General features: G+C 42.2%; 1 protein-coding gene across 1 annotated transcript in view; it reads left to right on the forward strand.

Annotated features, from left to right (window-relative positions):
- Nucleotides 1-19,359, forward strand: part of znf827 (zinc finger protein 827) — a 98,216-nt gene that overhangs the window by 27,900 nt on the left and 50,957 nt on the right. Inside the window, 4 exon segments of the mRNA XM_026940271.3 lie at nt 3,967-4,256; nt 4,258-5,149; nt 8,760-8,932; nt 9,312-9,762. Of these exon segments, the coding sequence (XP_026796072.2) occupies nt 3,967-4,256; nt 4,258-5,149; nt 8,760-8,932; nt 9,312-9,762 (1,806 nt within the window).

A 19,359-nucleotide genomic window follows, 5' to 3' on the forward strand; every position in this document is an offset into this window, starting at 1 on the left:
ACAGGTAGGTAGGTAGACAGATGTAGAGGGAGACATGAAGAGAGAGACAGGTAGAGAGAGACACATAAAGAGGAGACAGCTAGGTAGAGAGAGACAGATAGAGGGAGATGAAGAGAGAGACAGGTAGGTAGAGAGAGACAGACAATGACAGAGACAGGTAGGTAGAGGGATACAGGTAGGTCGAGGGAGACAGGTAGAGAGAGAGAGAGAGAGACAGGTAGGTAGGGGGAGACAGGTAGAGAGAGTGAGAGAGACAGGTAGGTAGAGGGAGACAGGTAGAGAGAGAGAGAGAGAGAGAGAGACAGGTAGGTAGGGGGAGACAGGTAGAGAGAGTGAGAGAGACAGGTAGGTAGAGGGAGACAGGTAGAGAGAGAGAGAGAGAGACAGGTAGGTAGAGGGAGACAGGTAGAGAGAGTGAGAGAGACAGGTAGGTAGAGGGAGACAGGTAGAGAGAGTGAGAGAGACAGGTAGGTAGAGGGAGACAGGTAGAGAGAGAGAGAGAGACAGGTAGGTAGGGGGAGACAGGTAGAGAGAGTGAGAGAGACAGGTAGGTAGAGGGAGACAGGTAGAGAGAGAGAGAGAGAGAGAGAGAGACAGACAGGTAGGTAGGGGGTTGTTTGAGATAAAGCCATGCAGAAGTGGAGCTGGAGTCGTGACCTTGGGAAATGTCACACTGCCCACAGAGAGAGAGAGACACTGAGTAGAGGGGTGTAGTGCTGCCTAGCTTAACTTACCATAGCAGCACATTTGGGCTCTGTGTGTATTGTGTGTGTGTGTGTATTGTGTGTGTATTGTGTGTGCGTGTATTGTGTGTGTTGTGTGTGTATACTTCTGCCTCTGAGACCTTGGGTCAGCAATCTAGCCATTTCTCTCTAACCACATTAGGGCCATTAGCGGCCGTCCTCGCCGCTGTCACATGGAAGTGGGTCACGCGTGGTGAACTCAAGCAACGCTCAGGTGATCTTCAGCTCCACGCCACTCGTCAACATCACAACACACACACACACAAATTTACACACTGATGATCCATCTCAAACACACACTCGCCCTCTTCTGCTCCTGGAATCTTAATGACGAGCGCTGTGAGACTCCATGTTTGTCCACAAACCCACTGTTGTACAATCTTGTGTCTTGTATTCAGTGGAATGTTGCACTGGAGAGTGATGAAAGTGTGTGTGTGTGTGTGTGTGTGTGTGTGTGTAAAGCTGCTAGATTGTTTTTAGTGCTTAGCCTTTTGTAGGCTGTATATCACATCCAAGCAAATACACCATGTTTAAACACGTCTATTTAAAAAAAAAAAAAGCCTTTTTTCTTGATTCTGATTGGGCAGATGGTTTATATTAATGCACTGGTTCTTATATGTTATAGTTGCTATAGTAACAGCTCATTCACAGGGACTTATACAAAAACAGATGAAAATCATTGATATGGTGAAGTTTTCTGTAACGAGACATTTATTTTATGGAAGGAGTCTCCAGTGTCAGCACTTTGTTACAGTCAGTATGGACTTTCCAGTTGCTCGGTAACATGACAAGCTTTTTTTTTTTTTTTTGTTTGTTTGTTTTTTTTGGGACAACTGGCTGGTGAGGGAACAACTGTTAACGTAAATGATAATACAGACAAAAAAAAGTGAGATGTTCTTCTTTGGTGAAATTGCTGTGGTATAAGAGAATTAAAACACTTCAGGACATGCTGTTACAGGAAATTCATGGTGGTATCAGCGACTCTGCTTCATCACACAGCCCGTCGTTGATTGTTTTCCAATAACGGCACAACTTGTTTTATTCCTCTTACACCACAGCAATTTTGCCACATTTTTCTGTTTTATTCCTTACATATTGTATGATTGATTATTGCCACATCAACACTTAGAAATAGGTACTAAATGGTACATTTCCTGGGGTAGTATGCTTAAGGGTGCGCCTTTTTTTTTTACTTTTACTATGTATAAAACTTTACTCCGAAAGCCAGTCAAAGTAAAATGAATACTCCATAAGTTACAATTAATATGTACAGTCATTTTTTTTTTTTAGGTACACTGTACTCATGTTTCCAGGTGAGAGATACATAACTGTACAGAAGGTGGCTAGTACAATTTTTCCGGGCGTGAACTGAATAAAAAAAAACCAAAGCCACCATCTAAAAGCTGATTTACATTTGCTCTTAACTACGCATACGCAAGATGGCGTGTCGCTTGCGCACATCCTCAGAAATTAGTTAATAGCGGAGGCATTATAGCACCATGTGTACTCGACTGAATAAACAAACGTCATGCCTCAAATCGAATTCTTATGCATTATTCTAGATATTTACTGAATACTAACACTAAAGGTTTTCCTATTACAGTTAGTGTTTGAATTTTAAAAACGAAAGGTCTGTTTGGAGCTCCAGTCTTCTGGATATTTTAGATTAGTAAATACTTTTGAATGTACAGAAAGGGTTGTTGATTTGAGATGCAGATCATGACAACTATCACGATGATGGCAGAAAGATTTATAGAGAAACAGAGCTCAGTGTGTTTAACGTGGCTGTACATGAAATCGCTAAACTTTGCAGTTCGACTTGGAAAAATCAGATGGACTGGTATGTTTTAGCTCTGATGTGCCGTTTAGTGGATGCTGCTTTCAATCCTCCAGATAAAAGATACGCAAGCGAGTGTGTGAACAGTGCTGCACATGTATTAACTGTGTGTGTGCATGTATACATGGTGAAAGTGAAGTATATGTGCACCTTGAGAAAGGTCGGAGATATACATGAAAGAAATGAGAAATTATTGTTAGACGTACAAACCTAAAGAAGTTTATAATTTTGAACTATGCAGGTCATGAGGTCAAGGCAGCCATCCTCACATACCCCTCCCTCCTCCAGTCAGCGGTGCTGGCCAGATGTGTGTCGACTGTAATGATCCCGGCAGGTCGCTGGGGGCGACGTTGCCTGGCAACGACTTTGCCGTTTTCCCTGTAAACAGAGAAAAACTCGCAGGGCTTATGTCGAGGTCGGAGAGGTGAGGGAGGCCGCGATACGGAGGACACAGTGCTCAAATGAATCTTGCTTTTTCTTTTTGTACAGATCATATTCCAGTGTCAGAGGTGCACTGACCTTTTGTGCTGCCACAGCTTTTTATTATCTGTCTGCCCCTGCGGAGGTGGTGCCATTTAAATCGGTTAACGTAACAGTACACTCTGAGATGGGGGGAAAGTAAAAAAAAAAAAAAAAAAAAAAAAAAAAAAAAGAACCTCAGTGATAAGTTTTGACGTGTTTCACATACAGGGCTCTGGCTGTTGTGTTTTCTTGACATGTTCTCGACAAGGCTTTGTTAATATGTATCAGGAATATTCACTTTCTTTTGTTCGCCCTTGTCTGGCAAGCTGTAATGTTTTGCTTATGAATATTGATACATGAAGTGTATATTAATGACCCTTGGTGACCTTAACCCTATCCTTATTGGCTCCCTGGTGGTATCTGCAGCCTCATGAATATTAATGCAGTTCTGTAACCTCCATTACCCTAATCTTTGCTGTCTAGCCTCCCCGAAGAGCCCGTCGCCATGGTAACCCCTTCACCAGGCTCCTTTAGACCCTGGGAAGAAAAAAATGGTTAAAAAGGAAAAAAAAAAAAAAAAAAAAGGCAGAGTACTGAGTCGTTCTGGTGTTGTGAATTGCGCATTGATGAAGAGTTTTTGGTGTCACTCCTTTTTGTGCATGACCTCGATGAGAAAGTGTGACCTGGAAAAGGTCAAATGGCTGATTTGAGGGAAAATCTTTTTTTTTTTTTCTCATGAGGGAGATTAAAGACATTTAATGGGAGGAAAATAAAATGATTGCAGCTTTTTAAGTAAAATAAAAATCCCTTGGGTTATTTGATTACAGTGAAGTGCTCCTTGTTCTTTTGTTGTATTTTTTTCAGTATGGAGTACACACTTCATTTTTGCAGTGTGTGTAAAACCAGTGTTCTGATGTTTTGCAGATGCAGAGCCAGCTGAGGATGGGGCGCTAGCGGGCAGCTCGGTGGTGGAGGACGGCTGGTTTGGGAACAATTCCGACAGTCCTTCCACGTCGTCCTACGGCGATGTGCAGGACGACCTGCGGGTGTCTCCGGAGGACGGGGCACGGCCGGACCGCGCCACCTTGGCCGGGAGCCCTCCAGGCTGCGCCACGCCTGCTCAGCGGGTGTCGCTGGAGCTGCTGGGGCTTGACGCGCGCACCTTGTCCACGCAGGACATGTCCCTGGTGTCCTCTGTGTCGTTGTCATCCATGGTGTGATTCAGCTCACGGCCTCTCCAAACCACTTAGCAGCAATCTACGCAGACTCCTGGAGTCCGGCTCGGTGAAGCTGGAATCAGGAGAGCTCATTGGGCGAGGTCTGGGCCGAGGGACGGAGTCTCCGCCTGCAGGCCTGGCTCTGTCTCCGTCCTCTCATCACGCCCAGCAGCTAAGCGCCCTTGCACGCAGACTTGCCAACAGCAGTAACAATGGAGTTAGCTCTGCCTCCACCTCGCCCGCGTCGGTGCCTGTGGTGAAGCAAGAGCCTGGAGACCCGTTCGGACCGGCTGAGCCTGCCAGCTCGGGCAGCACTAGCTTTGTTTGGGTTGGAATGGCGGAAAAATGGCCGCCGGCTGGAAGCCTGTCTCCCGATTCGGCCATTCAGAAACTGAAAGCCGCAGCCAATGCTGTTCTCCAGGACAAGAACTCCACCTCTTCATCTTCTTCCTCGTCCTCCTCTTCAGTCACCTCCTCCTCTTCTTCGTCCTCCTCTTCATCCTCAGTGCCGCCACTCGGAGGGCGCTCGGATGACTCTGTGCGCTTCGACTCCTTCGCGTCGCCCTTCAGCTCGCAGTCTGCCAGCTCCACGCTCGCCGCACTCTCCAAGAAAGTGTCAGAGCGAAGCCAGCAGCAGCAGCAGCCCTCGGCCGCCCCCTTTCTCTCTCTCGTCTCTATGACCTCATCAGCAGCGCTGCTAAAAGAAGTGGCGGCTCGGGCCGCCGGCAACATGCTGGCCGATAAAAAAGACCCGCAGCTGGCGACGGCCAACACTGAGGACTCTAAACCGCAGTTAGACAGGAACCACAAGGCCCCGACGCCCAACCAGAGCATGGAGCTTCTGCTGCCCGCTGCCCCCAAGGGACGTGCCAAGCCCAGCAGCCAAGCAGGTAACAGCTTGTCCTCACTGTGGCAGATGCATGTAAACAATTCCTTTAATGCGCTGTAATGACGGCTGACAGCAGGCGATTTGGCTAAAGACGTCCTTGTTTGCATAGGATCACTTGTACGTGAATCACTAAAGGTATTCTAATACCTTGACCTGTTTAAGCAGACTGAAAAGGCTGCTCATCTTTTACATAGAGAACTAAATAGCTAATAAAGTGCCAGACTTTATTCATACATTCAGCTGCATTAATGGACAGTAAATATAAAAATGTAAAAAGACCTAATTTACAGTTTCATCTTTCATCATTTGGAAATTCTCACTCTGTATGAAAAATGGTTGATATATCCAGAATGTGCTTTTCTTACAGAGTCATAAATATCATCAGTGCCTGACTCTTGCTTCTCAGTTCAAATGTAGACTGTTTTTTTTTTACCAGTTGTTTCATTTTTGCTCGTTTGAATTCTGTCACAATGCTGCTGAATTCTTGATTCTGATTGATCTGAAGGCGTTGACATTGTTGTTTCTATAATAAAGCACTTGAAATGTACGGAGTACAAAAATATTGTGGTTATTTAACAATGAAAAAATTGAAGTTTTCTGTTAGGAGACATTTATTTAATATTTGTGGAAGGAGTCTCCAGTGTCAGAGCTTTGTACCAGTGCAAGCAAGCTGTTCCTTTAAGGACAGAAGAGTTAATGATTTCTGGTTTCTGTGTAACATGACACGCTGGGTTTTTCTTGTTTTTTTTTTTTTTTTTATTATTATTTTATTGCTTAATTATCTTCGAGAGAGAGAGAAAAGAGGGTACGACTGTTTATAGCTGCTATAACGTGAGAACTAGCTTGTTTCACAATGTTAAATGTATCTGTAAATGGATAAAACGCATGATGCATTCTTTAATAAATAAAAAATTTGAATCGTTGGCACATAGCTGTGTTATAAGAGGAATAAAACACCTCAGGGCATGCTGTTATAGGAAAATAATCAACTTTAGGGTGGTAACAGTAACTCTGCTTCATCACACTACCTTGTCACTGATTGTTTTTTTCTTTTTTTTGGTGAGCAAACCTAAATATTATGATGGTGAAAAAAGTCTGTCAGTACTCCAAGCTCGTAGAGTATTTTGGCCATATTTCCCACCATTAGGTCAAACCTTTCTGCCAGGAATTACACTTTAATTCATGACAGGGTCCTTACTTCAACAAACCAGTAAACCACAGCAGTGGTTAAGGCAGGAGACTGGAAACAAGGAGCTTTCTTAGTTTATCTCTAGAAAATAACACGGTGTCTGTATTTGACATGAAACTGTAGCTGATTAAAGTAGTTTAATGTGATCGATTTTTTTCACTTCTGTATGATTTAACATTGGATTAAATGAGACAGAAGAATGATTAGAAACCAGACAACACAGATAATCAGCCTGCAATAGAAAAGTCAGGGAGGAAGAAAAAATGAGCAATTTGTGATGTATATGTTTTTCCGATCAAGCAACATTTATATGATGGCTTTTTTTTTTGTTTGTTTTGTTTTGCAAGAAATTACATCATTACTTTAAGCGTTTGACTGAAGCAAGTCAATTTGGACAAGTTTTTTTTTTTTTTTTTTTAAACTGTTGTCTGCAAAACTATGAACACATTATTTTATAACATGCATCATAAAAATAAAGTAGATGGAAACTGAGCTATTTAAACAGTCTGAGACTCTTTTGTCAGTTGTAAACTGATATTTTTGTCCCATTGAGCGTTTTCACTAATGTAGGCTCTTATTTTAGCGTTCTAAACATGACCTAGTGAGGTCATGTGGGATCTACTACGCATAATTACACATAACTGTAACTGTACCTGAGGCTGTGGATACGCCATTAGGGAATAGTGTGTGTGAAGTGAGGTGACTGTGCTGCTCACGTTGTGCATATGTAAGGAATAAAACACTCAGAGGCGTGCTTTTAGAGGAAAATAATCAACGATGGGGTGATGTGATGAAGCACGAAGTGAAGTTACTGTCACAACCCTGAAGTTGATTATTTTCCAGTAATAGCACGTCCTGAGGTGTTTTATTCCTCTTATACCACAGGAATTTGCTCATGATTACTGATTTTGATTTATTAAAGAACAAGATACTTTTAACTATTTATAGTTGCACTTAATATTGTGGAGTGTTCGAGAAACAAGTTGTAAAGAGTTGTTCCCTCACCAGCCTCTCTTTTTTTTTTTTTTTTTCCCCCCTCTTTCTTGAAGTTAATACGAGAAGAAAGACTGCAACTTTTCACGTTACCAGGAAAGCGCAGAAGACTTTTACAAAGCGCTGACACTGGAGACTCCTTCCATAAGTGTTACATAAATGTCTTCAGCATATCAACAGTTTTACATTTTTTTATTCGTTAGAAAGATATTTGTGGAAACATGAGCTAGCTGAGGTTTTGTTCAATCACTGCTATGTTCTCTCCCTGTATCGACTGCCAAACAGGCAGTGTGTGTGTTTGTGTGTGTGTTTGTGTGTGTTTGTGTGTGTGTGTTTGTGTGTGTGTGTGTGTGTGTGTGTGTGTGTGTGTGTGTGTGTGTGTGTGTGTGTGTGTGTATATGCACAAGCTAACCAAGTCCATCTCAGCAGATTCCCCAGGAATGTAGGTCAGGCTCTTCAGATGAGACGCAGCCATCCGAGTTTCCGCTCAGCGGAACGCCGGCAGAGAGCGTCGAACCTTCAGACTTGCTCTTCCATCAAACCACCGTACTGGCACCGTTTACGAACATTTTCGAAAAGCTTTGTGGGAAATGTACAAGTAGAGGAATGCAAGTTGTAAAGCAGTAGCTCTCGAAAGGATAAACTTACTTATCTCGCCATGAATATTTTAAAATATTAAAAATAATCCATTCCTGCCAACATGGGAACGATTGGAATGATTGACAGTTGTGTAGGTATGTCCAATATTAACCAGTGAAAATTAGCTGGTTTCGAAGCCTTTCCTTTTTTTCACAAGCGTGGAAGACCTTCAGTTTCCACAGCGATCTCGTCGCAGCACGAGGTCGGGCCACAGATGGCGGTTTATCGTCGCAAATAGGCAGCCTCGAAGTTTTACACTCCGGGTCAATGAACGGCTGAGCGCGGCAATTTCGCCAAACACTGATTACCAGATGTTTTTCAAGCCACGCGACTGGAATACTTATGAAGCCGCCTCTAATGCAATCATGCCAGCTTCTAATAAGACCAATCGAGCTCTAATGTGCACTGGATACAGAGCCAACAACAATAATCATCTTCCTGCTTGACTGAAGAGCTCGCTGTGAGACTCGATCGCACCAATCAGTGCCAAAGATGCCTCTGCGATCGAGGCTCACAGCAAGCAGCAAAAAGCACAAGGAAAATTTAACACCACACCCTTTATTTCCAGCAGTCGTTCATATCACCAATAACAATTAACGACAAATCCAAACGACCTCACCGACTCGACAACATCGACAGCCATTTCCCCTCGTTTCCCCCGACTGACTGAGATACGATCTCAAATAGCACTTTTACTGCCGTACCGCGAGGTAGCAGTGTCACACTCGTAAAGATTATGGTCTGCTGGGTAATATTTCTTCTTTTTTCTTTTTTATTCCCCCCCTCGCAGGTTCACCGGAGGACAGCGGGAAGCCCTTCCAGTGCCCCGTGTGCGGCCTGGTCATCAAACGCAAGAGCTACTGGAAGAGACACATGGTGATTCACACGGGTTTGAAAAGCCACCAGTGTCCTCTGTGTCCCTTCCGCTGCGCTCGCAAAGACAATCTCAAGTCGCACATGAAGGTGAGATTTGTGTCGTGAATTATTATTTGGAAAAAATAAATACTATAAGTTTTAGGGCTGTCAAATTACTTTTTTTTTTTAAAAAAAAAACACTATTTATTTATGATTTAGTATTGATTTACTAATTGATTTACTAATTGATTTACTCATGTTTTACTAATAGAATCTATTTAAATATTAATTAGGATTTTTATTATTTATTTTTAAAGTTTATTTTGAGTGATATTGAATTTTGCATCAATGCACAGAATGTCTTAATTAGAATTTTATTATTTTTTTATTTATTTATTTTTATTTATTTATTTTTTTTGTGATTTTGCTTTTAACTAAGCAGGTGCTTGAATATTAATAGTCAGTGAATAAATGTTTATCATTTCAGGTGCACCAGCACCAGGACCGGGGCGAGACGTTCCAGTGTGAGCTGTGTCCCTTCACCTCATCGCGCCACTTCAGCTTGAAGCTGCACATGCGCTGCCACCAGCACTTCCCTCGGACCGAGCTCAAGGTCAAAGAGGAGCCGTGCACCGACGCCGAGGAAGCCGAGGCAGAGCAGGCGTCAGGCACGGGCACCTCGCCGTCTCCCGCTCTGTGCCACACCCCGGGCGAACCCTCTTCCAATCACGCACACATCAAAGAGGAGCCTCAGGACGTTGCGCTGACGCCGCCTTTCCCGCCGGTCAGAGAGCGACCGGCCAGCAGCAGCAGCTCACTGGATCTGCCCAGGATGAGCGCCAGTCCACCCGGTCCAGGCACGGGCACCCCGGCTGCCTCACTCTTCAGCCCCGACATCAGCACCAAGACGGCCACCGACCTCCTTATGAAGCTCTCCGGTGAGTTTCAGAGGCGCTTGATGTGCTATTTCACAGTTATCGTCTGAAAATGATCACCGTGGCCTTTTTCCTGGATTACTGAGACTTTCCTATTCACTGCATGTTTAAGCTAAAATGCTAACATTGCTCATGAAGGTGTTGAGGAATAGTTAACTTAAGTTTAGCCAAAAAACTGAAACACTCACAAATTTTAAAACTTTTTTTGTCCATGGTGTAGTCATTTTCCTGTAAAATTTAAACCGTACTGCTCTCTGGTGACTCCGCCCCTCCGTTACGTAGAGCAGGATGTGATCGCTGAGCACAAACATTGTCCAGCAGTGCTTCTTTAAAGGAAAACTTCACCATGAAACACATTACATACGTTTGTATGAAAATACTTCTGAGGTGTGATTATGGTTCTGATTTCTTGGTTAGTGTTGTACTGAGGTTGAGGTTGTGTCTCGCGCTGATGTCACAGGAGGACATTGTTACTGCTAGCGCAGTTACAGTACAGTTTAAGGTTAGGTGGAAAAAATTGCAAGGATTTCAAACATAAGTGATAATCAGATTTTGCTCCTAGCTCCTAAAAAACAAAAGAGCTTCTTTTCTCATGCATCATGTTCCAGTGACGTTAAATGTCATAGAAGTAGTGGTGCAAATGCTGGACTCAAATTCCCAGAATGCAGTGCAGCTATACGAGTTGCAGCAGAGACTAGCGATCTATGAGATGACGCGCGTGATGGCATTGATGGCGATATTAGCATGAAAGCTTTGAAAGCTGATCTGTTTGAGCAGAGTGTACAGATGAGGAGGTGAGAGAGCTAGACAGACAAAAGTACTAAAGTGCCGCTGCATCACTGTCTTCAGGGCTAAATCCCACTGGACCACTATCAGTAGGTTGAACTGCATTGTGGGAAATGTAGGAAACTGTTAATCAAAGGGAAAACAGACCAACAAAAGTCAAATTTATTACAAAATAAATCATGACTGAAGCTCACGTTCATTATAAGGGTGGATTTTTACGTTAATATTACAGTAGTATATACTATCACCACTCTGAAAGTATGCAAAGGGCACCATTTGAGAGAAGTTTTGCCTTCTGTAACACACTTAATTCAAGTGCAGAGCCGAAACAGAACTATGAATCCTCCTTTAATTCTCCCTACGTCCAACTCACCTGAACCTGAAGTCCTTCACGAGGTTACAAGGCTTGTTAAACCTCTAAAATGTATTGTGTAGAGACAATTAAAGGAGCAGACCTGGGAAAGAGTAGTGTACATCACCATTTTAAGCCCATTAAAGGCTTGTTAAAGTGTGTTAGTGCAGGACCACATGCTATACCATGCAGCCTAAGGCTTCTCCAGGAGCAGCATTGAGAAGTAAAAAGACCGATCATTAGATAGCGATAAGAGATGTTGATGTAGCAGTACAGACACGTCCACTGTCGCACACGCTCAAGTGGCATTATCCTGCCGCCTCTAAAGCCTCTCGAAGAGCCCGCATTTTGACAGTTATTCACTTCGACAAGCCTGAAGTTTAGAGCTGTTTAACTCCACTGCAGCACGAGTGTCGCGTTATTGTGAGTCAACAGCAAGATTGATGCGAGACACTCGCCCAGGGTTCAGCCGTGAGGTCAGAGACAGGGCCACCGCTCACCCGCTTAACACACAGTAATTAGATTGAGATCTTGGCGTGGGGGAGGAAAAAACAGAAAAAACCTTTGGAACATTAAATTCATTAAAAATTCATGCATAATTCATAATTAAGAAGGAAGCCATAATTGGAAGTGATTAGCGGCCCTCAGCTCCAGAGTGTGACCTCCTGGATGGATGCGTCGTGTGTGTGTTTGTGTGTGTGTGTGTGTGTGTGTGTAGGCACATTTTATAAACAGATCATGATATCCACGATATCTCAGGAAAAAAAAATGTATCGAAAAGGAGAAGATTCAAATATATATATTTATTAGTTAAAAACATATAGCCACAAGCAGCAAACTGCGGGGTCCAAGCATTTATTTATTTATTTATTTATTTATTTATTGCAAACAGGTAATATAAAGATATGTAAAGTCACAGTAAAATAAAATACAAAGATAAAAAAAGAAATAAAGAGAGCATAGATTTTGTGACAGTGGCTCAGTGAGAACTGTCTGCTGAAAGCTGATTGGCTGAACGCAGTACACCAAAATTCTTGTTCCTGAGTATGCGTTTCACGTTTGCAAATCCGTTCACTCAAACATGAGTTACAGCTGCCTGAGGGATTGATTGGCACATGGTGGCCTTATCGTTTACTAATGTCAACATATTTTTAATCATTATTGAGGGTCAGTCTCTGCTGAGTGTTTAGATGCAGATTTTGTAAAGATAAGCCAAAAATCCAAGGACTCACTCTCAAAAGTGGGTTTCAGACATCATGTAAATTAGCTCGAAATTTGAGTGGGTGGAGCTAAATGATTCTTGAAGGTTTTTTTGTTTGACAGAAGCCACATCTGTGGTGTGATTAGTGACACAGTTAGTAAAATAGTACTGAAAATGTGCAAATATTTTACTGACAACAAACAAATAGGTTATATACAGTATCTTAGTTGATTCAGATCGGTTCAGTGACGTACTGATTCGTGCTATTTGTTGTTTGTTTTAATAGCAACGATAGCCTGAATGAAGTCAAGGGCGCCAATATTTTAATCCACACTGTTTGAGTCATGTGACATAAAGTTGTTGCACAAATTGTGAACATGTGTAGTAAATAGGAAGCCATTTGGAACTGAGCCTAATTGTGGTATTGAATCTTAAAGCTGGCATTTGAAAGGAGAAATAAAGGAGCAGTAGTCTGAGAGGATTCGGTCGTCCAATCAGCAGTCTGTGATATGGTTTGGCTCCGCCCATACGTCCCTGTTTGGCTTGTATGGTACCTGAGTGAGATCCAAATGACAAAATGTGGGATCATTGTTCATTTATCGTGTCCTTCTGCAGAATGTCCTGTAAAAATATGCAATCATTTTTTCTGTCACAAGTCGACAAAAACACGAAGATATATTGCAGGAAAGCCAATAAATAAGCCTTTTTTTCTCAGAAGGACGCCTGTTAAATAAAAGCCGATACACACATCAGTGTGTCGGCATGTGAGTGGCTGGGAATTTAATCTCGCTTTACTGCTGCATAAATATTTCTGAACACCGCTCGGATGCGCACCGTGGAGACAGAACTGTGTTTGCGTACTGCTTCGAGCGCCCTCAAGCACGCAGAAGAATATGAACAGCTCTTTCCTGATGTCGGCCACTGTCACACTCCTGCAGGAGCGACCCGACGGAGAGGGTGAGAGAGAGAACAGCACACAGGGGCGAAAGGAGGAGACGACGAGGGAGAAGAGTGAAGCCAGTGACAGCAGGGTAGTGTTTTTAGATCCCCGGGCAAAACGTGCTCTCACACATACATGTGCACACACACACGCGCACACACTGAACTCTCCCTGACCTCTGACATAATTGGGCTGTCATTTTTTTGGGCCGTCGCAGATCTTTTCAGTCCGTTACACCAATCGGCTTTGATTTGCCACGCACACTGACATGAGCATCAGACGTCCAGTAGTGATCCCCGTCCTCGTTCAGAGATAAAAGCCTGTGAAGCACTTTGAAATGCAGGCTACTGCATGAGCGCCCCGGGTCTCGTGCTGCAGAGGTGGGCGTGGCTTCTGTCACAGGCCGTCAGCTACTGTGTGTATATACTGTGTGTGTGTGTGTGTGTGAGCGAGAGAGAGAATTATCCTGCCTTCTCAGATGAATACATAGTTGAAGATGTGAAGCCATCTCCCATTTTTAAGTTTAAATATGATAGTAATGATGCACAGAGGTCGATTTGGGGGCGTGGCGCTAAAAAAGGAACAGGTTTAGCCGTCTAGGGAATGAGGATGGGAACTCCAGCTCTTTTCAGTGAGTCGACTCTTTCAGCTCATATTCCGATCAGGCTTTTGGTGCCATTTAATATTAAATCAGAGATCTCTTTCACGTCTTTGTCTGTTCGAGGATCTCACACGTGTCCTCTTCAGCCATGTATAGCCCCGAAATGTGCTTGGTACATTTAGGAGTGGACATTATGACACTGATGTCAGCACAATACGTGAATACACAATATATAATCATGATGTATAGGTTTGCTAAAATACTTTCAGTAACACAGTAGTCTTTTAAAAAAAAATACTTATTGAGTTTGATAGTACTTTTATTTAATGTCTATGAAAATAAATTATTTAACACAGAAAGGAGAAACATTCTGTACAAAATCTGGTTAACATTTAATCTTAACATTTATTCAGCTGCTTCTAATCAGAGTCTGTAATCGTTAGAAATATTAGGACGATATTGCAAAAAATAATTCATGTATTGTGACATAATTTATCATGAAGACTTGCGCAGAAAAGACTTGTGTCTCCTTTCATTTTTTTTTTTCATCCCCAGCTTCCTGATCTCCTTCCAGGAATTCATTGTCACTTCACTGTTCTAAAGTTAGATTGTTTAAATGCTTGGAACGTTACACCATGTCCTTATACTGCTTTTGCTTTAGTTTGCTTTGACTTGAGTGTGATTTGCTGTGTATGTATGTGTGTGTGTGTGTGTGTGTGTGTGTGTTTGCTTGTGTGCGTGCGTGTGCTTATCCCATTATCAGTAAATCAGCAATCAGCCTGACACACAGTTTGACCTGTGTTTGGGATTTTGTTTGGAGGAGTGTACCTCGGCTTCTGTGAGCTCCACTTACCCATAAACCTCTTCTCTTCATGTTTCACGTCCCGTCTCATAGTACTGGGAATTCCGACTCTATTCAGTGAGTCAGAGCTTTTGACTCAGCTCACAAATAAGAGTCGACTCTTTTCAGTTCTAAACAGGACACAATTTTTGCCATAAATTGTTTCATGAAATCTTACTCTACCTTCAAATTGCATTTTATAAAGTCTGTTCAAATATTTGTAAAATCAGCAAGGCACTATAAATGTGGAAGAATCCCTGCGTTAAAGATTTTGTGCTGCTATGTCTGTGCTTCATTAAGAAGATTTGTTTCCCTTTTTCCTGGTAACTGACAAGTAACGCTGCTTCGTACACACAGCTCAGAGTCAAACACACACCTCTCCATTCACACTAACAAACAGCTCAGATGCTGAAAAGAGGTTTTGATTGAAGCGTTGTAATTGAGTGACACAATGGCAAGAGTAACAGCATTTCCTACAGCTACAAAAAACAGACTTTTTTTTACGCTGTGTGATTTCATTGGTCTTTTAACCCAATAAAATCTGGGCAGAATTCTATAACAGGCAGATCTAACAGTGTTATAACGTGTGTTCTCCATGTCAGTTTATACGATAAAGATCCTCTAACGATAGACCTGCAATTAAAGAAAATGACTAAGCTCTGCTTACGTCATCAAGCAGCACGATCCGGAAATCAGCTCATGCAGAAAATGGGCTCGCATAAACACAAACATCTTCACAGTGAGCTTGAGGCAATAAAGATGGTTTTTATGCCACTGATTGGTGGAGGCATTATCCATCCGCGATTCCCGTGAGCGCAGTATCTCAAGAACGAGTTGTTTAACGTTCTGTAGGATTTATATGGAATTATCTTCATAACCAGCCAAATGAACTGATTAGATTTTGGATCCAAACAGGGTCAAGGTCACAGCAAGGTCAAATGTCTAAAATAGTTTCTCTTCAATCGCTTCCTTCGTGTTTGAAGTATATTATAAGGGTATTTCCAGCTACTGTATTTGTAGCTGTCCCATGAGTTTCATGTCATCCTGTGCCATCCTTTTTTAGACAAAAAAGATTTTTAGATTTTAGACGAACAGCAGTCACACTCTGAAATTTTTATTAAAAAATCTGACTCTTCCAGAACTGACTACTGGTCGCAACAGCACTAAATTGAGCACGTCACATCATGTGTTCTCAACTCACGACCAAAGAATTCTTTTACGATGTGTGGATTTCGTAAATTGTACAATGTAACGTCAGCTTAAAAGAATTGTTCACGAATGACAGACGTTTAAATCCGACCTTACCACGATACAGCTACTGCTATTTGGTGCATGTGACTTTCGCCTATAGAACATTTACAGAGAAATTATTAATGCTTTATCAATGTGATTTCCACTAAAGCTGATAAGTTCATGGAAGTGAACTAGTCCTGAACCCTGTTTGGATCCAGCGGTTATAATATACACTACCAGCAAAACACTAATTGCATTACATTAAACACTGCCATGTTAATGTCCGTTATTTCACCTTTTGTGTTAACCTTTTAAATTGAGTTTAAAAATCCACAAAAGAACATTGGACAGACTAAGACTGTCTTCCATCACTATTTACTTATTTGCTCTCCTCATTTCCATTTATCCTTTGCTTCTTCTTTCGTGTGATCTGCACTAGGCACGGCTTTCTCATTTTTTTTCCAATATGCATCACGCCAGGTCTGTGCTTCTGCATGCTGGGTCCAGAGCCGTGCAGCCACCGAGATTAAAATATCTCCATAGGCAGCCACGGATTAGCGTTACCTATTCATTTCACTTCTCAACATGCTGGCTAGAGAAAGAGCGGAGGACGAGGAGAGAAGGCTGACATGTTGGCATCGAGATTAAAATATAAATTCAAAAAGCAGTGGATTAAAACCTCTATTCATTCTGTGGCTTCTGGTGCACGGAGACCGAGAACACAGCATCCACTCTGACGTACACTCACCGTCCACTTTAATAGGAACACCTGTACACCTGCACATTTATGCAGTTATCCGATCAACCAATCATGTGGCAGCAGCACAATGCATAAAATCATGCAGGTACAGGCCAAGGGCTTCAGTTAATGTTCACATCATACATCAGAATGGAGAAGACGTGTGATCTCTGTGGCTTTAACCATGGCATGGTTGTTAGTGCCAGATGGGCTGGTTTGAGTATTTCTGAAACTGCTGATCTCCTGGGATTTTCACACACAACAGTCTCTAGAGTTTACACAGAATGGTGCGAAAAACAAAAAAAAAACATCCTGTTAGTCTGAAACAGCTTGTTGATGAGGGATCAGAGGAGAGTGACCTGACTGCTCTGAGCTGCCAGGAAGGATATAGTAACTCAAATAATCACTCTTTACAACCATAGTGAGCAGAAAAGCATCTCTGAATGCAAACACATCAAACCTTGAGGTGGATGGGCTACAACAGCAGAAGACCCCACATCAGGTTCCACTAATGTCAGCCAGACTGGAAAAAGATTTTTTTCTAATCTTCAGTCTGTGCCAATGATAGCCTCAGATTCCTGTTCTTGGCTGACAGGAGTGGAACCCAGTGTGTTCTGTGTATGCTGCGATGGTTTTCTGCTCACCATGGTTGTAAAGAGTGATTATTTGAGTTACTATATCCTTCCTGTCAGCTCAGACCAGTCTGGCTGTAGTCCTGTGCACTACACGCACTGTGCTGCTGCCGTATGATTGGCTGATTAGACAACTGCATGAATGTACAGGTGTTCCTAATAAAGTGGATGGTGAGTGTATAAAGCAATGGTTAGTTCACATTATGCTCATTAGTTTAAATAAACAATTATCTCAACACTCAGAACCAGGTATCATAACATCCTAATGTCTATATGTAAAAAAAGTGTAGTCACTAAATATGCCATAATTCATAATTTAGAAATTAAAAAAAGACACAGCTGATTGGTATGTTGTGATTGTCTCACACGTCCATATTTCCCTGGAATAATTATACTCTTGTAAACAGAAACACTGCAGAAACGACCACATTAGCTAAATTAAAACGCTTTTTTTTTTGACTATAAGGTGTTTGCCATTAGAAATTATACAAAATTCATATATCGATTGTTTCTTGAAGCAGAAATTAGTAAATGTGTCTAAACTTGGGCTTAATAATCTTATACTCGGTTAATCGTAATGTCATAATGAGAAGCAAATTTAGCTCAATTTGACTATGTTCAAGATATTTTCTTTATTTGCACTGATCAGTGTCATCGGTGGTTTTTTTTTTTTTTGTTAATTTGCTCAGGCTTGGGTAATCCCACCACCCCCCGTCTCTTTAGTCTTGGGGACCGTCAGGCTTTGTTGTGACTGCCAGCTCCTGTACCTGTGTGTGCAGAATCACACGGCCGTGTCTGGCCCCTGAAGCCAGCATGCTGACATTAGCAGCGGAGAGCACGCCGCTGTTACAGGGGTGCAGGGCTAATGAAGTGGAGTGATAGTGGCCAGTCAGGACAGAGGCAGAGGTGAGGAGGACCCGACAAGCATCTGCCAGAGAGATGGATGAGGGGAAAGAGAGAGAGAGAGAGAGGCCAGCTGACAGCCACAATGAGAACGGCTGCAGTAGCCAGAGTGCAGAGAGTGTTGATGTTACTGTGATCAAGTAGCACAAAGACAAGGAAGTGTATTTAACAAATTTATTGTCGTTTAGCCATTTTATTCACTATTCTCCAATAATTTGACACACTGTTATAATGTTAAAAATAGACAAAAAAAACACATGACAGTCGTAGCTTGAGTCTAAAGATCCCTAGGTTTTGAATGAAGCTGAAATATTTTCTTCTTCAGTATTAAGACTCTGGCAGGAGACATGGCCTAATGTTCAATTGTGGAGTTGTGTGTCCGAAATTATTCGGCTGAAATAAATTTAGTTTCATTTGTAGATTTTTTTCCCCCCCACTGACTGACACGCTAATGTTGAAATGTCGCAAGGTTTTCCTATTTCGACAAAACCCACTCCTCCGCTACAGTAATTCCCATCTCCTGTGTTAGACGTGCCTGCTGTTTCTTACTCACATACAGCAGAATGATTAGACAGATGAAAAACGGTGACTGAAAACTTGCAGAAGAGACTTATAGAAATATAAAGGTTTTACTGCAGTTGCCATGGTGATAAGAGGGACTTCATATGAGTGATGGACTGCGTTAAGGCTAAACAAGACTTCTTGTTTTATTAAACTGTATGTACAAATGGTTATCGCTCAGCCAAATCTTGTGTGATCACTCAGTTAAGTAGTTTCCACAATGCTGATCCGGAGTCCCTAAGTTTCCCTTGCTTGTTAGCTTGTTAGTCTCATAATTCCACTACAAACTCTGGACACCAGATTGGCAGATTGACCACATTTTGGGGAAGAGGAACATAGCATGTATCACTTTAAGTGTAATTTTGGAAAGGCAGTGTTTTTTTGTCGTGGAATTTTAAAGCAGACAGATATTTCGGAACAGCTTTAATGAAATTCAAATCGAAGAATCAGACTCGTCTCATTTCACACGGCTTATGATATGTATTTTGGAGACCTTGTGGGCTTTAGGGGCTTAAAGGAAAAAATGGATAAGAAAACACAAACTGGCTGACGGATCAAACTGATAAATTATTCAGCGCTCACTGTAACATGAATTTGAATGGAAATTTCTCCCTATTTTTAGCCACAGTCTGAAAGGTCACCGGAATGGTGCGACTTTGTCGCTGCATTCGCGTCTCCAACTTGTACTTTTATGTGTGCTTTCGAGAGGAAGTGTTCGTGTGTGTGTTTGGGGGGATGTTTGTGTAATGCCCTGTCCCTGTCTGATAGGACACGCGACCCAACACGCTCTTAATTAGAGGACGCCCTTCCA

This window comes from Pangasianodon hypophthalmus, chromosome 3, assembly GCF_027358585.1.
Source record: "Pangasianodon hypophthalmus isolate fPanHyp1 chromosome 3, fPanHyp1.pri, whole genome shotgun sequence".
NCBI classification, from domain to species: Eukaryota; Metazoa; Chordata; class Actinopteri; order Siluriformes; family Pangasiidae; genus Pangasianodon; species Pangasianodon hypophthalmus.